Source organism: Neoarius graeffei, chromosome 11, assembly GCF_027579695.1.
Source record: "Neoarius graeffei isolate fNeoGra1 chromosome 11, fNeoGra1.pri, whole genome shotgun sequence".
NCBI classification, from domain to species: domain Eukaryota; kingdom Metazoa; phylum Chordata; class Actinopteri; order Siluriformes; family Ariidae; genus Neoarius; species Neoarius graeffei.
This window is the reverse complement of record NC_083579.1, coordinates 10,470,338-10,490,506: the sequence shown is the minus strand read 5'-3', so window position 1 is coordinate 10,490,506 and position 20,169 is coordinate 10,470,338. Positions and strand designations below refer to the sequence as shown.

At 43.5% G+C, this 20,169-nt stretch overlaps 1 protein-coding gene across 1 annotated transcript in view; it reads right to left on the bottom strand.

The window, feature by feature from the left end:
- Positions 1-9,300, bottom strand: part of ccdc6a (coiled-coil domain containing 6a) — a 48,610-nt gene extending 39,310 nt beyond the window's left edge. Inside the window, exon 1 of the mRNA XM_060933390.1 lies at positions 8,954-9,300. Within this exon, the coding sequence (XP_060789373.1) occupies positions 8,954-9,241 (288 nt within the window). The 5' untranslated portion in view covers positions 9,242-9,300. The remainder of the gene's footprint in view (positions 1-8,953) is intronic.
- Between the last annotated feature and the right edge of the window lie 10,869 nt (positions 9,301-20,169).

Here is a 20,169-nt window from a genome sequence, read left to right as displayed (position 1 = left end):
GACTTTTGGACCTGCTATTATACAAAATGATCAATCAGTGTACTTTTAGTATTTTTGTTTTGATAGCTAACATTTTTTGAAACTCCGGCTTCCGTTTACATTCAAATGTCAGTGCCCGCAAGCCAAAATTGCTGAGCAGGCTTTCCAACGTGACTTCCATCGTGATATTGATACCACCGTTAGCCTGGGCGCTGTGTGTATACTGTTTGCATGACTCGTCCAGCGGAGGATGATAATGTTCGTAGAGTTCTTTTACAGCTGAAAACTTATAAAATGAACTTATTGTCTTACAATCTTCCGTGTGGTCGCAACCGATCACGGTAATCGAGAACACTTCGTTGGCCGCCATGATGCCTAGCGTTGTGTACAACACAAGCCGGAGTTTCCCGGAAAGAGGTCATGACGTCAGATTGAGGCCGTGAGAAATCAATGAGTGTTTCTTGTCCGATATATGCGTTTTAGAATTAGTCACTTGTCAGATCGACAATATTATGCAAATCGTAATGCAGATATTTTTTTTTCAAAATTTATTGTTGGTCGGCGAAAATACATTTTTTTTTTTTTAAACATCTAACAAAAAAGTCTAGGGTCGGGGCATTTTTTAAACGGCCGGTCGGGTAACCGGAAACAAACAATTATTTTTTCTTGGCCTTATGCCAAAAAAAATAAAAAATACATCCAATGGTGGAATGGCACTTTAACAAAATTACAATATGCGCACTAATGACATATCACAAAGAATCCTGCCAAGCTTCGTGAAATTCCTCCAAAAATTGAGAGAGGAGTTGATTTCAGAAATGTGAGCACCCTTCCCAGGACGGACATCACCACGACATAATCCCCCTTCGAGCCCTTCGGCCAGCGGAGGATAATAAAACTAATTTCTTTACGGCAACAGAAATAGTGCTGTATAAACGGAGGAGGGGGGAAAAAAAAAAAAAAAACACCCCTGGTCTGTCCGTATATAGCTGTAAACCAAATGCCACAGCTCATGGAGAGTGTAGCCATGAGTGTAGCCATGACGCCTAGCGTTGTGTACAACACAAGCCGGAGTTTCCCGGAAAGAGGTCATGACGTCAGATTGAGGCCGTGAGAAATCAATGAGTGTTTCTTGTCCGATATATGCGTTTTAGAATTAGTCACTTGTCAGATCGACAATATTATGCAAATCGTAATGCAGATATTTTTTTTTCAAAATTTATTGTTGGTCGGCGAAAATACATTTTTTTTTTTTTAAACATCTAACAAAAAAGTCTAGGGTCGGGGCATTTTTTTAAACGGCCGGTCAGGTAACCGGAAGCAAACAGTTATTTTTTCTTGGCCTTATGCCAAAAAAAAAAAAAAAAAAATTACATCCAATGGTGGAATGGCACTTTAACAAAATTACAATATGCGCACTAATGACATATAACAAAGAATCCTGCCAAGCTTCATGAAATTCCTCCAAAAATTGAGAGAGGAGTTGATTTCAGAAATGTGAGCACCCTTCCCAGGACGGACATCACCACGACATAATCCCCCTTCGAGCCCTTCGGCCAGCGGAGGATAATAAAACTAATTTCTTTATGACAACAGAAATAGTGCTGTATAAACGGAGGGGGGAAAAAAAAAAAAAAAAACACCCCTGGTCTGTCCGTATATAGCTGTAAACCAAATGCCACAGCTCATGGAGAGTGTAGCACTGCTTATTATTAATACGTGTTCATCAGCAGAAGCAACTCCACTTCAGTTTTTCAGCCTTTACCCCAATCATTCATTTCATGCCTGTGGACTTGACCTTTTATGGAGTTTTATGGGCGTCAACACATGCAAATTAGCTGTGTGATTTTACAGATCATGTGCACGAGGATGAAGAAAATCCGCCTTCTCAAAGCCAGTGGAAAATTTTTCACTTTGGTTTATTACCCGAACAGTTACACCAACTCGTGTCTTTTTTTTTTTTTTTGAAATAATACATACTGTTTTTAAGGAAATCTTAAAATATTTTCAACAGAGTAATGGTGAGGAGTCAGTCAAATATTTTTATGTAATCCGGTATCTGTGTACCTGGCGCACAACTATTTACACCTGTATGCCTTCACATTCACAAATGACCCCTGTAAGCGGCCCATTTTTGGGCGTTCAGTTCCTGTACGTAATGTTTTGAGCTTTGTGTGAAAAGACACTGACGTCAGTCACAAGTGGACCTCAGCATAAACCTGATTTCCCACAGAATGTGTAAAACATTAGCAAACAACAAACCTTGCCCGGCAGCACTTATTTTATACCTATATGTTGATGATTATATACCTAATATAGCATCTCTCAGATTTGGAATTTGAATCAGAATCGTATGTTTGTGAAAGACAGCATTACAGTCAGAACCAGAATCACGTGGGTTTGTGAGAAAGAGAAATAGGATCAGAACCAAAAGGAATATATCGCGAAAAAAAAAAAAAAAAAGATTTAGATCTTTTTGGTGACCCTCAAAATGTTGGAGGTTCTATTTGAGACCAATGCCCATCTATCCTGAAAGTTTCATGAAGATTGGTCCAGCCATTTTTTCCCTAATGTTGCTTAAAATAATAATAAAAAAAATAAAATAAAAAAAAACACACAATCGAAAACACCACCTCGCCCCTTGGTGGACTCTGTCCTGGGCGAGGTAATAATTTGAATGAGGCCATGCAAAGCAACTTCAGTTCACCTTGCCTCGGTCACATGACTGACTGGATTTAACCGTGGTTAAGGTAGAAGCTGTGACCAACACATCTGTCAAATCACGGTTGTAATGCAGATATGACAGAGGAAGGAAGGACGTGGCTGCAAGACAAAACCTCTGTATAAATCTAAATAAATAAATAAATTAAATAAATTCCATACGCACACTACTTAATTTTAACACAAACTGACCTAAATTTATTATAACTGCAATCAACTATTGGCTCAGTTTAAAATACATAACCATCAAGTTATACTGTACAAGCAAGAGCGTGGCTACACCAAATTTCCACAACAGTGCTGTAAACAAGTAATTAATATCAACTAGGTGACATTTCAGACACAATACGGCCAAACGTTCCGTTTACTTTTGCTCTGCTAAAATCCGAAATGGATCCAGAAGCAGCTACACTCACTTTACAGCACGTCAGCCAGCCAGCTCGCTCACACCCGTTTGTACATTCACATTAAAAAAAAAAAAAAAAGTGCTTCCGGTAAAATAGGCAGCTATATTGTGTATATACACTATATTCCTGAACAGTATTGTCCGACACGTCCGCTGATCATGCTGCTAATACCGCGGTAGGAACAGCTTCGAAACAGGAAGTGGAATTTTATGTGGCAAACGTGATACAAGCATCCCAGTGCGGTTACAGTGAGCGAGTATCAGCACTCGTGAAATGCTGCTCGACCAATCAAATCAGTGGACCGGAACTTACTGCTGTAATCAATAGGGCTGTAACAATATGCGTATCGAAATCGCGATACGCAGAGCCACGATCCGTGTCGCGATTCAAGAAGGCAGAATCGCGGTACACCCTTTCAAACTTCTCCTCAGCCCAAAAACAGAGGCGCTCCCAAACTTCAATTTATGAATACTTTTTATTTAAATTACATTTTAAACTTACTTAAATTACTTTTTTTTTTTTTATATCTATTAGTAAGTCGTTTTTTCGCCGACCTGCGACAATCTTCTGCGAGTCACGCAGCGTCCACACTCGCCACTGGCAGAGCATTCATTTCTTTTAAGCGGTCGCCATTCTGGTTGCGACGCGGGGAGCGAATCTGTAAACAAGCAGCTCATTGGCTGGCTAGGTGTGCCACAAGCCAATCACAATCACTTGACCGGAAAGGCATGCAGTGTTGCCAGATTGGGCAGGTTTAGGTGCTTTTTGGCTGGTTTTGAACATATTTTGGGGTGGAAAACGTTAGCAATATCTGGCAACACTGAAGGCATGCCTGCTTGGGCGGAAGCCTTCTGCGGCAGTTACATTTTGACACGCGAGCAATGTTTCACCATAAAAATTCCGTAATTTCATCTGTTTTCCGCGATCACAGAAAATCATTGGCCCTATGAAACAGTGAGAGAGCCACCCCTATACCCCTCCCCCAAAAAAAATCTTAACGGATTTACACGATTTGGAAAAATGACTTTCAGAACCGAAAAAAACAGAGCTTTCGGCTCAACAGTATTATTTTGAGAAATAAAACAATCTTTGGATATACATTTGTTCATTTTTGCATACATATTACTCATTCTCTGCAGTGGTCTGAATTATTTGTTATTAAATAGTTAATGTAAGTAAGTAAATGTTTAAGTCAAATTTACTACTTTAAAAAAACATTTTTAAAAAAATCGTGGGCGTATCGAATCGTGGGTCAAAAATCGCGATACGAATCGAATCGTGAGTTGGGTGTATCGTTACAGCCCTAGTAATTAATAATTATTCACTGAAGGCAAAGAGAAGCAATGCTTAGGGGGTTTAATGAGTTACGTTATGGTCATGTGACCCAATGATCAAGCACAACCTGTGCTGAAAATTAGTGCGTATTAAAACCATGCCTAGATCATGAAGACACGCCCACTCGTATGAGTTACACAGAAGTCGCTTACCACACGTGAAACGAGTACGTCGTCCAGAAACATCAGGAATGTTACACACACTAGCAAGACAACGTGTGTAGCTGTGCAAGGGGCTTCTCAGACCCAGTGCACAGAACGTGTCTCCAAAATTTGGAACGTTCCACACGGCGTTGAGAAGTGCTATGTATATATAGATGAACATTATAACTCATGATGTATGCAAACATTTCTCCAAGCACATCAAAATCAAAGCATTTCTGTAAATCGCAGCCATCTGTGTTGTTCTTTGAAGATTAGCCATTTAACTCTCTAACAGGCGATAAGTTTCGTGAATAACGTGCACACTCGTAGGCAGGAATTACAAGTTTGCAGTTTTGCCCCGAATGCACCAGGCCTTTACTTAAAGTGCATATCACGGGTAAATTCAGGAGCAAGATCAATGTAATTCTCCTATTTTATATTAAACTTTAGTCAAATATCTGTCACATTTTGCGCAATTTTTTTTTTACCTTGCGCAGTACCAGAAAAATTCAGTTGAAATCAAGCCATTTGAGGCGAATTGGTCCGCCTCTGAAAAAACTTGCCATTTGGATTTCCCGGCAAACACTGATTTTCGTGACGCCTCTACGTCAGCGCTGGTTTGTTTATGAGAATACGACCTGGTGGTTTTCTGCAAATTTCTTCAACGTTATCATGTAATTATTAAAATGGTTAACAGATGTATTGTAGGAGGGTGTAGCAACACCAATCTTGATAGGATTAGTACTCATCATTTTCCAAAAGACCGGACAACAAGAGAGAAATGGAAGCGCTTTGTGCAAGGCACCCGGAAAAACTGGCTACATGCTACAGCATTATTTGCCGTGCTCACTTCACAAGGCCCAACGACTTTGAGAACTATTTGCAGTGGGAAATGGGCTTTGCGATTCAACTTGATCTGAAAAAAGACGCAGTTCCATCTGTCAGAATGCCCAAAGCAACACCGTCTCCATCTGTGACAGCGTCATCAAAGGAGCCAGCAGTGTTCGTCTCCCCTGACAGAAGGTGAAGTGCCGCATCCACTGAGGCCCTCGAAGCCAAGGACCAAGCAGAGCCGAGAAAAAGACCAAGAAAATCGGCAATTCACAAGTTGACTGTTGCCAGGGAAAGAAATAATTCTGACATCTCATTACATTCTTCATCCAAAGGTGAAGTAACATTGCACTCACGTGACAATTCCATATTTCAATGCAAACTCGCTAGCTGCTAAACTTGGTCTACACAGGCTGTGCACTGAAATTGTGCAAAGCTTGTCCCTTTTCCACCAAAGCAGTTCCAGGGCTGGTTCGGGGCCAGTGCTTCGTTTGGAACCGGGTTTTCTGTTTCCACTGACAAAAAACTGACTCTGGGGCCAGAAAAAACAGTTCCAGGCTAGCACCAACTCTCTGCTGGGCCAGAGGAAAGAACCGCTTACGTCAGCGGGGAGGCGGAGTTGTTAAGAACAACAACAAGACTGCGAAAGATCGCCATTTTTAAGCGACGAGAAGCCGCAGCTGTACAAACGCGAAGTCATTCATTATTATTATTGTTGTTGCTGCTGCCTCTTCCGTATTGCTTTTGCTTCGATATTCGTGCCAAGGTTTATGCAAACGTAGCGACGTAACTGACGTATACAGCGACGTAACTGACGTGTCTTCTCTTAGCACCGCGAGCTATGGAAAAGCAAACTGGTTCTCAGCTGGCTCGCAATTTGAACGAGTTGTGAACCAGCACCAGCCCCGAACCAGCCCTGGAACTGATTTGGTGGAAAAGGGGTAGCTCTCACAGCCTGCTGGCGCTTCCGCAGGTGACGTCACAAATCTGGCTCCAGAGTCCCTTGGGATTTTCCCAGACGCGTTTTGTTATTTTTTTTATTTTTGCTGTAGACAGACGGCCTTGTGCAAAATTGGATGAGTGTGTAAAGGGACATTCTTTCATATAAAAAAAAAAAAAAAACCACGAAATTGGTCCAGGATATGCACTTTAACACACAGCAGGAAATCTAATCCTGTCTGAATACAGAAGGTCACTCATCTCATTATCTCTAGCCGCTTTATCCTTCTACAGGGTCGCAGGCAAGCTGCAGCCTATCCCAGCTGACTACGGGCGAAAGGCGGGGTACACCCTGGACAAGTCGCCAGGTCATCACAGGGCTGACACATAGACACAGACAACCATTCACACTCACATTCACACCTATGGTCAATTTAGGTGGTGTTTACATTAGACCGTATCCGTCTCGTTTTCGTCGCGGATGCACTGTCCGTTCACATTAAAACGCCGGGAAACGACTCCACAGGCGGAACAACTTGAATCCGCCAGGGCCCACATATTCAATCCATTACATATCTGATCCGGTGCTGTGTAAACATTGAGGAATGAGGATACGCTGTGCTGAGCTCTAGCTGACGTCGTCATTGGACGACGTCACTGTGACATCCACCTTCCTGATTCGCTGGCGTTGGTCATGCCACGTTGGTCATGTGACGCGACTGCTGAAAAACGGCGCGGACTTTCACTTCCTGCTATTTGTCCCGAATCACTGCTCATGCGCTTCACTCGCGCGCTCTGTGAGCTGCGCAGGGCCGGAGTGCGCACCCTCCAGAGGGCACTCGCTGTTCAGGGCGAAGTGATTTGGAGCGCAGGATGCCTGCGGAGCCGAGCGTATCCGTGTATTGGCGTTGCTGTGTGCACGCGAATCGTTTTAAAAACATTAATCTGATGATCCGCTGATACGGTCTAATGTAAACACCACCTTAAGGCCAATTTATGCTGACAACCCAGTCCTCGCAGATAGCGTCGCAGACAGTGTTTGCGTAGCCCCCCCACCTTCACAGACGCTCTGCGCGCACCTCCCAAAAATTGTGACCACCGCAGAAGCCTCGCAGACAAGAGGGCTCTGATTGGTCCACTCTACATCCGCTGTACACGCACTTTCGTTTCCCTACTTTCCCGGTTTGGTTTGTTTTCACGACCGGCATTTTTAAAAACACGAGCGAAGATGGAGCAGCACGAAGAGCGGTTGATTGAGGAAGTACGTACATCTATACGACTCCAGTTCTAGTCATTATTTAAAAAAAAAGTTCTAGTCATTATAAGTAACCAGAGGATAAACACTCCACTAACCACACCCACCAACTACTCCTAGCGACTTCGCGCCCCCTTGTGTTGTGGTGGTGAATAACATCGCGTACGCCTATTACTCCCCGCTCAACAATAAATTACAACGGTCTGCGAAAAGCTATCTGCGAAAGCCTTGTCGCACGAGCATGCAGAGGCCTATAGAGTCACCAGTTAACCTAACCTGCATGTCTTTGGACTGTGGGGGAAACCGGAGCATCCGGAGGAAACCCACGCGGACACGGGGAGAACATGCAAACTCCGCACAGAAAGGCCCTCGCCGGCCACGGGGCTCGAACCTGGTCCTTCTTGCTGTGAGGTGACAGCGCTAACCACTACACCACCGTGCCGCCTTGAATACAGAAGGTAAAAGCCGAAATGGTACAATCTCTCCAGACATATGCACATAATCTGTAATAGGTTTGGATTAAAAACCCACTTCCTTGTGTAAAACTAATCCCGTCTAAACAGGGCTTAATACTCATAACACCTAGTGAATACTAACCGCCTTAATTGTGACAGCTAAACAACTCAATCTACAAACTCCTTGAAGAGTAAAAACGATCTGACAGGGAAATCATCATCATCATCATCATCATTATTATGACTAAACTAAGCTACAGACATCAATCACGGTTGCCATATTGGGATATTTCACGCATTCATTTTTTTTTTTTTTAGAGCGCAACATTCTCACACAAGGGTGAAAAGTGAAAAGCTGGCAACCCGGACTGTATTTCGCCTCGTTAACATTACTCGCTAGCATGAATGCTAACCCAGATTTAATCGGTACAACACAAACAATAAAAAACAACAAACAACAATATACTTAAAGCATATAACGCGTTTAAAAAAAGGTTAGATGAATAATGTCTTATATTTTTACCAGGATAAATTTCAGCGTGTTAGCTCGGTGCTACTGTTAGCTCGGTAGGTGCTAGCTAAATTCGAAGCTAACGCTAACAACAGTTATTAGCTTAAGTAATAATTATAGCTTTGTAAGTTTTATAGCTGACGTAAAGGCTGCTATGAAGATAAAGTTGCATTGTTATTCATTATATTTATGATAAACTGACTGACATTTGTAACAGAGTACAAGAACTGGGTTTTTTTTGTTGTTGTTTTTACACGCTGTGCATGAGGGAGACATTAGGATTAACAAATACAAACAAAATGGCGCTGAAGGTGCAAGAAGAAAACGTGCATATAGAGAAAACAGTGAAGTGTAAGGTCGGTTGTGAGGTGACTCACGATAGTGACGCTGGCCCTGCGCAGGTCGCGGTTCTCCTCCTGCAGACACTTGCATTTCAGCCGGAGCGTCTCCAGCTCGATCTTCAGCACTTTGTTCTCCTGCTGCAGGGACGCCAGCCGGTTCGTCAGCTCCTCCAGCCGGAACGCCGAGATAAACACGCCCTGCTTGCCGTCCCGGGCTGTGGTCGGCGCTGGAGCAGCGGCGATAGAGGAAGAAGAGGAAAGCGGCGTGGCCGAGCTACTGCTCCCCGCTCCGTCAGTGTCGCTCTCGCTGGCACTGTCCGCCATGACTGCACCCCGAGCACTGCCGCGGCTCCCCACACAGCACTGCCACGGAACGCCAGGGAAAGGAAAGCCCCGCCTCCTGAATCACGATTGGTTCGTGTTCCCGCCTCCTGAATCGTGATTGGTTCGTGGTTTCCCGCCTCCTGTCTTAACACACTTCCGGTTTTTTTTTTTCGAGAAGATGGCAATGTATTTCAAAAGAATGTTCTAGAATTCTTGTCAGATAAAAATTAGGCACTAAAATACTTTAGGGCTTACAAATATTCTCATAAGATTTAAAAAAAAATTCTTGTCCATGTAATAAAATCAAAGCAATAAATATTTTTAAAATGGGGCAGCGGTGGTGTAGTGGTTAGCGCTGTCGCCTCACAGCAAGAAGGTTCTGGGTTCGAACTTTCTGTGCGGAGTTTGCATGTTGTCTGCGTGGGTTTCCCCCACAGTCCAAAGACATGCAGGTTAGGTTAACTGGTGACTCTAAATTGACCGTGAGTGTGAATGGTTGTCTGTTGCCCCTTTTCCACCAGGGCTGGTTCAGGGCCAGTGCTTAGTTTGGAACCGGGTTTTCTGTTTCCGCTGACAAAGAACTGGCTCTGGGGCAAGAAAAAACGGTTCCAGGCTAGCACCAACTCTTTCGCTACGTTCACACTGCAAGGCTTAATGCTTAATTCCGATTTTTTTGTGAAATCCGATTTTTTTGTGAGGTCGTTCACATTAACAAATATATGCGACTTGTATGTGATCCTCAGTATGAACGAAAAGCGACCTAAAAGTGTTCCGCATGCGCATTGCAGGATACGACGATGTCACATGCAGTGAGCATGGCCAGTGTTTACGGAAGTAAAACCGCCCGGTTGCGGTATGACCCATCCAATCTAGCTTGAATAGCTGCATCCCCCCCAAATGGAAATCAGCTCCCTAACCTCTGCGTCCTTCCATTGAGAAGATTCAGAACCTTCACAGCCTGAAGCGTCCCTCGCATTGATGTCATGCGCAGGGGCGCAGATACGTTTTTTGAACTGGGGGGGACAAAAAACTGGGGGGGACAAAGCTGCCAGCAAACCAACCCCAACCCCGATATGCCTGTCAAACTTGTTGTGGGTTACCATAGCAACCAAGCTCAAGCTCGCAACCTGTGCAGTCTGCGCAGCTCAACCAACCGAATATCAGTCTTTGTTTTATGTGAGTTGTTGCAATTATGTATACACTGCTGTGCACCTCAATAAACCGAATGGTAATTAGTCTTTTGATTTTTCCCGTGAGGTTTGCCTTATGCAAAGAAAGACAGCATAGACGTTTTTTCCTCCCTATAAGTGGGGGGGACCGAACGAGGTGAATTTAAATCTGGGTGGGACGAGTCCCACCCTCTATCTGCGCCCGTGATTATGCGCCATGTTGTTGTAACTTTTTTTGAGAGACCCGCCGCCTACTTCAGCGCAGAATAGTGACGTTTGTGGCTTGTTGATGACGTGTAAGTCGGATGAATGCGACCTGGCGGTTCAGACTGAAGCCGCATATGAAAAGAGCGGATAGGAATCGGAATTAGGACCACATATCCAAACGGCCTGGGTCAGATTTGAAAAAATCGGATCTGTGTCGTTCATATTGTCAATAAAAGATCGGATACAGGTCACATATGGGCGAAAAGATCGGATTTGAGTCACTTCAGCCTGCAGTGTGAACGTAGCCTTTGCTGGGCCAGAGAAAAGAACCGCTTACGTCAGTGGGGGGGCGGAGTTGTTAAGACCAACAACAATAGCAAGATCGCGAAAGGTCGCCATTTTTAAGCGACGAGAAGCAGCAGCTGTACAAACACGAAGTCATCCATTGTTGCTGTTGTTGTTGTTGCTGCTGCTTCTTCTCCGTGTTATTGTTGCTACGATGTTCGCGCCAAGGTTTATACAAACGCAGCGACGTAACTGACGTATACAGCGACATAATGACGTGGCTCTGCTTAGCACCCCGAGCTATGGAAAAGCAAACTGGTTCTCAACTGGCTCGCAAGTTGAACGAGTTGTGAACCAGCACCAGCACTGGCCCCGAACCAGCCCTGGAACTGATTTGGTGGAAAAGGGGTATGTGTCTATGTGTCAGCCCTGTGATGACCTGGCGACTTGTCCAGGGTGTACCCTGCCTTTCGCCCATAGTCAGCTGGGATAGGCTCCAGCTTGCCTGCGACCCTGTAGAACAGGATAAAGCGGCTAGAGATGATGAGATGAAAATGGGGTGGCACGGTGGTGTAGTGGTTAGCACGGTTGCCTCACAGCAAGAAGGTTCGAACCCAGTGGCCGGCGAGGGCCTTTCTGTGTGGAGTTTGCATGTTCTCTCTGTTTCCCCCACAGTCCAAAGACATGCAGGTTAGGTTAATATGGGATGGCCTTGGGCTGAGGTGCCCTTAAGCGAGGCACCTAACTCCCAACTGCTCCCCGGGCGCTGTTAGCATGGCTGCCCACTGCTCTGGGTATGTGTGTGTGCTCATTACTCACGTGTTCACTGCTTCAGATGGGTTAAATGCAGAGAGAAAATTTCACAAGTGTTTGATGAATAAAGTTGTGCTTTCTTTCTAAAATGTTTTAATTATTAAAATTAATCACGAATTGATTTTTAAATAATGAATTAACGTTATTTCAATTTATCTGAAAAGGCTAAAAATGGTGTGTCTTGTTGTAAGGGGGTTTCAATGTCGATCTATCGATCTGTCTGTCTACGCTCACCGGCCACTTTAATACGAACTTGTTCTTGATTCTAAGATCCCTGTTCTTGGCTGCAGGAGTGGAACCCAATGTGTTCTGTCTGCTGTTGCATACTGAGATGTTTTTCTGCTCACCACGGATGTAAAGAGTTGCTATAGTCTTCCTGGCAGCTCGAACCAATCTGGCCGTTTTCCTCTGACCTCTCTTATCAACAAAGCGTTTGTTTCCACCCACAGAACTGTTGCTCACTCAGTGTTTTTTTCTCCTGCACCATTCTGTGTAAACTCTAGAAACTGCTGTGTGTGAAAACCCCAGTTTCTGAAATACTCAAACCAGTTCATCTGAAACCAACACCCATGCTACAGTGAAAGTCACACTCTGAGATCACAATTTTTCCCATTCTGATGTTTGAAATGAACATTAATTGAAGCTTTTGATTTGTATCTGCATGATTTTATGCATTGTGCTGCTGTCAAGGCATTGACTGATTAGATAACTGCATAAAATAGCAGGTGGATGTATGGGTGTTCCTAATAAAGTGGCAGACGAGTGTGTCTATCTATCTTGGAGAAACAGTATATAGTTTGTTTTCTATTCAAATGATTAACATAGATCAGCCATAACATCAAACCCACCTGTTTAATATTGCTTGTTCCACCAAAACATCTCTGACTCATCGAGGCATGGACTCCACAAGACCTTTGAAGGTGTGCTGTGGTATCTGGCACCAGGACATTAGCAGCAGATCCTGTAAGTTTTGTAAGGTGTGAGTTGGGGCCTCTATGGATCGGACTTGTTTGTCCAGAACATTCCATAGATGCTCGGTCGGATTGAAATTTGGAGGCCAGGCCAACACTTTGAACTCTTTGTTATGTTCCTGAACAAGTTTTGCAGTGTGTCACGGTGCATTATCCTGCTGAAAGAGGTCTCTGTGATTAGTGAGTACTATTGCCATGAAGGGGTGTACTTGTTCTGCGACAATGTTTGGGTAGGTGGTACATGTCAAAGTAACATCCACATGAATGCCAGGACCCAAGGTTTCCCAGCTGGTTAAGTTGCCCAGAACATCACATTGCTTCCATCAGCTTGCCTTCTTCCTATAATGTATTCTGGTGCTATCTCTTCGCCGGGTAAGTGATGCACACACACGGCCATCCACATGATGTAAAAGAAAATGTGATTCATCAGACCGGACCACCTTCTTCCATTGCTCCATGGTAGAGTTCTGATGCTCATCTTGGCACTTTCAGCAGTAAACAGGGGTCAGCATGGGCACTCTGAACAGTCTGTGGCTACTCAGCGACATATGCCACAATCTGTGATACACTGTGTGTTCTGACACCTTTTTATCATAGCCAGAACTTTTTCAGCAGTTTGTGCTACAGTCGCTCTTCTGTGGGATTGGATCAGACAGGCTAGCCTTCACTTCCCACATGCATCAGTGAGCCTTGGCCGCCCATAACCCCGTCGCCGGTTCACCGGTTGTCCTTTGGATCCTTGGACCACTTTTGGTAGGTACTAACCACTGCATATCGGGAACACCCCACACATAAGATGTGCCATTTTGGAGATGCTCAGACCCAGTCATCTAGCCATCACAGTTTGGCCCACTTACGCTTGCCCATTTTTCCTGCTTCCAATACATCAGCTTCAAGAACTGACTGTTCTTTTGCTGCTTAATATATCCCACCCCTTGAGAGATGCCAGTGTAAGGAGTGAATCAATGCTAGTCACTTCACCTGTCAGTAGTTTTAATGTTATGTCTGATCGGTATGGTTCTCCTGTGGATATTTTGTCCTTATATTTCCTCATTAGTGTTGTCGAACTGACACTTTGCATCACCATTGTAAGCATCCATTCTCTGAACTGGACATGAGTGTTAACCATTAACCAGTCATACCACAGGAGGAGGGATGACTTAACCAGTCAGAGTGTAGAAAACATGACTTGCTTCAGTCAAAAAGTCAAAGTCCCTTCTACGCGAGGATCTGGTCTTCCCAGGCAGTCTCCTGGCCCAGTACTAACCAGCTCTTTGAGGAGCATGGGTGTGGTACCAATCTCCGTTTCTATAGCCCTCGGCCTCTTGCCTATACTGCTAGGGTTACAGTGGGGGGCTAGTCCTCTGGTAACTGCGAGAGTTTGACTTCCCTACTTGCTTCTGTATTGCAGCGTGCCTTGCAAGATGGCAGTAGGTACCATTTGATGATCTTTGGTATGACTCAACTGTGAGTAGAACTCGCGATCTCCCAGTCGAGAGGTGGACATGCTAACCACTAGCCCAACTCGTGGTCACTTGCTTAAGTAACGCTAAGGAAAGAACATGGCCGATTTATTTATATCACCTTCTGAAGGCAAAGAGAGCAAACATGCAGGAACAAAAAGGATTAGCAGTGGATTAGAAACAGGCACAGATAGTGGACCAAATTAGAAATGTCTAATAAGGAAATTTTCAAATGGGAGTCAAAGCCTTCCAAATTAAAAGTACAGCACATTAGCATGCCTGTATAGCAAATAAACTTTGTATATGAACCTTCCGTCTTCTGTTTACTTCAACACTACTGCATTTTAGAATGCAACACCTAATCTAATGGCTTAATTTAAATACTGTGTTTATACTGTTACTAAGCAAAAGAGTGACATTGTGTCGTATTTTAATAAACAGTGCTGCTATATACGCTGAAAAATGGCAAAAGAGCCAAACGGACACCAATATAAAAAGGAAGTTATGCTAAATACAGGATGTGATTAGATTAAATAACCAATTAATAGTGGAGCTCCTCACGTGCAAAGCGTGCGTGGAGCAGTGCCCCATACTTAAGAGAATATGGTAATGCATCAACCTGATTTTTGATGGCTTGACTGTATGAATGATGTCTGTGTACCGCCACAAGGAACCCAATTATAAGTGCAAGGCAACGTATCTCATAAATATTTAACCAACGGACAACAAAACTTGTATCTTTTTTCCATAAGATAGATGGGTTTTTATCCAGCACTTATTTTTAATTCGCTTTTTAAAAAATAACATGGGGTTATTTATGAACGCATTTTACGGAAAATATTCACAACAGTTTCATATAAAACTAGTTAAAACAGTGTTATTAGTCCCCTAGCTTGTTGGACAATTGACAGTTTCTGTCCTGTAAGGGTGATAGACGGATGTGATTGCAGGAAGAATTTTATTGAAAGCACGCTAGCAAATAGATCTAAAATGGAGACAAAGGCAGAGTTGAAAAACAGGCAGTGGTTGAGTGAGGTACAGACAGGATATCAGCGGTAATACAATACTCGTAGTCCAAAAACACAAATAGGGTCAAAACAAAATACAAGGCTTTCCAAAGTCTGTGTGTTACTGAGATTCCTTATATGCACTGTGATTGCACTCTAATCAGGAACAGGTGCATGGTAATTAGTCCTCATGGCACTGCGTGTGCTTTGCAGTCTGTGGCTGTGCACACCGAGCTCCAACTCGTGTGGACGTGACAAATGTAACCAGGCAACTGTTTATCATATCAAGTTTGATATTGGATGGTAACTATATAGTAATGATGTAAAATGAAAGTGCTGGTTCACTGCTGTCCACCAGGCACCCAGCAGAGTCACACCATAATATGTAAATGTCGTGGTGTTGTTTCTGGCGCATGGCATGCGGTGTCAAAGAAAGGAATAAACATGTATTGTAACTGCGATGCGCATCTCATTATTGGTCTCGCTGTTACAAGACAATGCAGTGATTTATTGAGGTGAAATACACGACACGGCACAATTCGATGGTTCATTCATGGTGTGATAATATTATTATTCTATTCAGATTGATTTTGTGCTCATACATTCATCAGGAGCTCCATTTTTAGGCAGTGTCTATTTATTTGTGAAAAAAAATAGTAGCAGTGGAATGGTGCAATTATTCATTCTATCGATTGAATATGGTGCAACTATTCATTCTATCGATTCTTTCATGACCTCTTTATCCTCCTCAGTGTTGTAGTGGATCCAGAGCCAATTTTGTGAACACTGGGAATAAAGCTGGAATACACCATGGATGGGATATGCGGCCACCTCAAGGTGCACACACACTCACACACTCATTCTCATCTCATTATCTCTAGCCGCTTTATCCTTCTACAGGGTCGCAGGCAAGCTGGAGCCTATCCCAGCTGACTACAGGCGAAAGGCGGGGTACACCCTGGACAAGTCGCCAGGTCATCACAGGGCTGTCACATAGACACAGACAACCATTCACACTCACATTCACACCTACAGTCAATTTAGAGTCACCAGTTAACCTAACCTGCATGTCTTTGGACTGTGGGGGAAACCGGAGCACCCGGAGGAAACCCACGCGGACACGGGGAGAACATGCAAACTCCGCACAGAAAGGCCCTCGCCGGCCACGGGGCTCGAACCCGGACCTTCTTGCTGTGAGGCGACAGCGCTAACCACTACACCACCGTGCCGCCCCCACTCATTCTCACCCAGGGCCAATTTATCCTCATCAGTCCACCTCTTGGTATGTTTTTGGGAGATGGGAGGAAAATGGAGGACCTGCAGGAAACCTACAAGGATACAGGGAGAATGTGTGAAAGTCTAGACAGACAGTAACGTGAGCTCAGGAACAAACCAGGAACCCTAGAGCTGTGAGGCAGCAATACTTACATGATGCAATTAGTATTTGAAACTGTAACAAGGAGGGAATCTAATGGATGTAGGAGATGGAGAGAATCATCTCTACAGTTGTGGACAGGCAAACAAGCCAGTCTAGGGCAGTATTTACATCCAAAAGCCCTCTCTGTGGTTCAGGAACATTCTGATGGCAGTCATTTTTGTTGCACGCAGTTACTCTTCGGTTGAATTGAGCTGAATATATTCTCGGGAATATCGATATTTTTTCCTGAAACCCAGAAAAGCCTCAGTGAAATAGGTGTGATGAGGCTATGATACCACAAGATAGCAGTATTGTATAGTTAAACATACTTCCACGCATAGCAAGCATAAATAGTACTTATTTATTTCAGTATTTATTATAGGTTTCAGAACAAGTAGCTTGTCTGTAGTTACAGCATTGAGGTGCATCACAACACTGTCACATGCATTTAATTTAAATGTACATGCCAAATACAAATTTATTCTTGGAAAAGCCAACAGCAAGTAGGCTGTTGTGTCTTTCTCTGGTTGTTTAACAAGAGAAGAATGCTAATAATGACGAGTCTGTTAACTGTACATACCCATTAACAATTATAAACAAGTGTTGCCAGACAAAACAAACCTCGCCCGGTAGCACTTATGATGAATATGAAGGAAGCTGTCGAGAAAAAATGATTTTGACCTTTTTGGCGACCTTGACCTTGATTTTGACCTTGTGTGTGAACACTTGGCCAGTAAACATGATTCTGATTCTGATTCTCATTCACACACCATACTGCTCTCAGCCAATCAGAACACACCGTACTGCTCTCAGCCAATCAGAACACACCGTACTGCTCTCAGCCAATCAGAACACATCTGAATGAATATGAAAGAAGATATCGCGAAAAAACAAATTTGACCTTTTTGGTGACTTTGACCTTGAGCAGATGACCCTCAAAATGTTGGAGGTTCTGTTTGAGACCAATGCCCATCTATCCTGAAAGTTTCATGAAGATTGGTCCAGCTGTTTTCCCTTAATATCATTAACAAAAAAAAAACAACCAAAAAGAAAGAAAGAAACCCTACTGAAAACAATACATCGCCCCCTGGTGGACTCCGTCCTAGGTGAGGTAATAAAAAAACTAATAGCCTGGACAGGTAACCTTTTTGTCTTGGGTGCTTGGGCTACTGATATGTCCATACGGCATATCTGATGGATCCTGTGGCTGGGATGTGCCCTTTCCATTCTATATACACGGCAAAAAATGACATTACGTGAAAATACACTCACCGGCCACCTTAATAGGAACTTGTTCTTGATTCTAAGATCCCTGTTCTTGGCTGCAGGAGTAGAGCCCAGTGTGGTCTTCTGCTGTTGCATGCTGAGATGCTTTTCTGCTTACCACGGTTGTAAAGAGTGATTATATGAGTTACTATATGAATCCTTCCTGGCAAAAAAGCTTAACCCAATCTGGCCATTTTCCTCTGACCTCTTGTATCAACAAGGCGTTTGTTTCCACCCACAGAACTGTCTCTCAATTCAATGATGTTTTTTTTTGTTTTTCGCACCATTCTGTATAAACTCTAGAGAGTGTTGTGTGTGAAAACCCCAGGAGATCAGCAGTTTCTGAAATACTCAAACCAGTCTATCTGGCTCAAACCAACACCCATGCTACAGTGAAAGAAAGTCACACTTCACCGTGAGATCACAATTTTTCCCGTTCTAATGTTTGAATAAAGTGAACATTAATTAGCTGAAGCTCTTGATTTGTATCTGCATGATTTGATGCATTGTGCTGCTGTCAGGGGATCGCTGATTAGAGAACTGCATCAAACAGCAGATGGATGGGTGTTCGTAATAAAGTGGCCAGTGAGTGTATCTTGAATGTAGTCAAATTTATTCTATCTATGTTCACTGGATATGAGCAATTGTGCGCGCTGATTGGCTACTCTACTACTAGACTATCAGCTCATATACCGTGAGTAGAGAAAAACAAAATGGTGGAGCGTGTTGCTGAACCAACCAAGGACGAAATAAAAACTCTACTTGAAAACAAAAACCCAAAAATAAAACAACAACAACAACAACAAAATATGGAATAAAAGTATTTGATGGTAAGACTGTAGCTTATTTTTTTATTTTTCAAGAATTATTATTATTATTATAGCATTTTTCACAAATTGCTACTGTCATTTCGCTGGTTTGTTTACATTCTAAGCGGAAATGATTTTTTTTTTTTTTTTTTTAAGATATTTTTTGGGCTTTTTCACCTTTATTGGATAGGACAGTGTAGAGACAGGAAATGAGCGGGAGAGAGAGATGGGGAGGGATCGGGACATGACCTCGGGTCGGAATCGAACCCGGGTCCCCGGACCCACGGTATGGCGCCTTATCCACCCGAGCCACGACGCCCCCAGCGGAAATGATTTTGTCGGATGTTTTGTACAAAGTTTTTATTTATCAAATTTGTAAAAAATTACAAAAAAGCTGCATTTCTGAAAATCCAGTGAATGTGGATAACAGTTATTCCACTCAATCTCGTCATACATAGCTTATAGCCGACTCGGTGCTACGCACCTTGTCGGCTATCAGCTCATGTACAACTTGATTTTGTAGAATAACTGTTAATTATCTTGTATTTCCTATTTTATTTCTAACTTTAAGCATTTCTAAAAAAAAAGGATCTACCAATAGAATATATATGTTTAAAGGCGTCGTGCGGTAATTTCAGCAATCAGGCTATATCATGTGTCAAAATGTCGGGTTTGGTGGGTTATTCAAGCCCCTCGGTTTCCCGCGATCTCAGTGTCACGATGCGCCCGCTACAAGCATTTAAAGTTGACGCGCACAGCCAAATTTAGGCAGCCAGCCGTTAACTAGGTCAACTTATGTGTGACGTCATACCAGTAACCTCCCTTGGGTGATGCTGGCCTGTCACCGTGTTTTCTCTATAGCGTGCGTTTACCAGAGTTGTTTACATTGCGGATTTTGTGGATTTATTCAGTTTGTGGATAGTTTTGAACACTCAAAACACTATGAAATGATGTATTAATATTCTGTGATACAAAATGCCTAATCGGTGTGTTGTGTTTGGCTGTAACAACGAACACTGAACACTATTTGTGACTGTTGTTATCAATGGATCTGATTTCAAGGTCATGGCTAGGTATTGATAGAAAAATTTTTTTTTTAAAAAACACATTGTGGCAGCGGGGGTGTGGTCAAGCGCCGGTCTGTGACAGGAGGGCGGAGCCAGGGAAGGTGAGTGGCAGAATCATTACACCTGACGGTAATTAACCTGTGTTTTGTGTGTTTTCCCAGTCACCGCGCCCTATTTAAGGAGGCAGAGGGAGAGCAGAGAAGAGCTCATCCCGGGACAAGAACACAGTGTGTGTTTCGCTATCAGATTAAACCTGGCGGTTATACTGAAAAGTCTGGCAGTAAAAAGCCTATTTGCATCTGAAGCGTTGTCCTGCCGTCCTCTGTGCTCCACCCACACTTCAGAGAGCTCTACAGTGGTGCCAAAACCCGGGACAAGGTGGAGCACCAACCTTGCAGCCCCATGGAATCCTCCCCGTTCGGGGACCTGGTCCACGCCCTCGCCACGGCTCAGC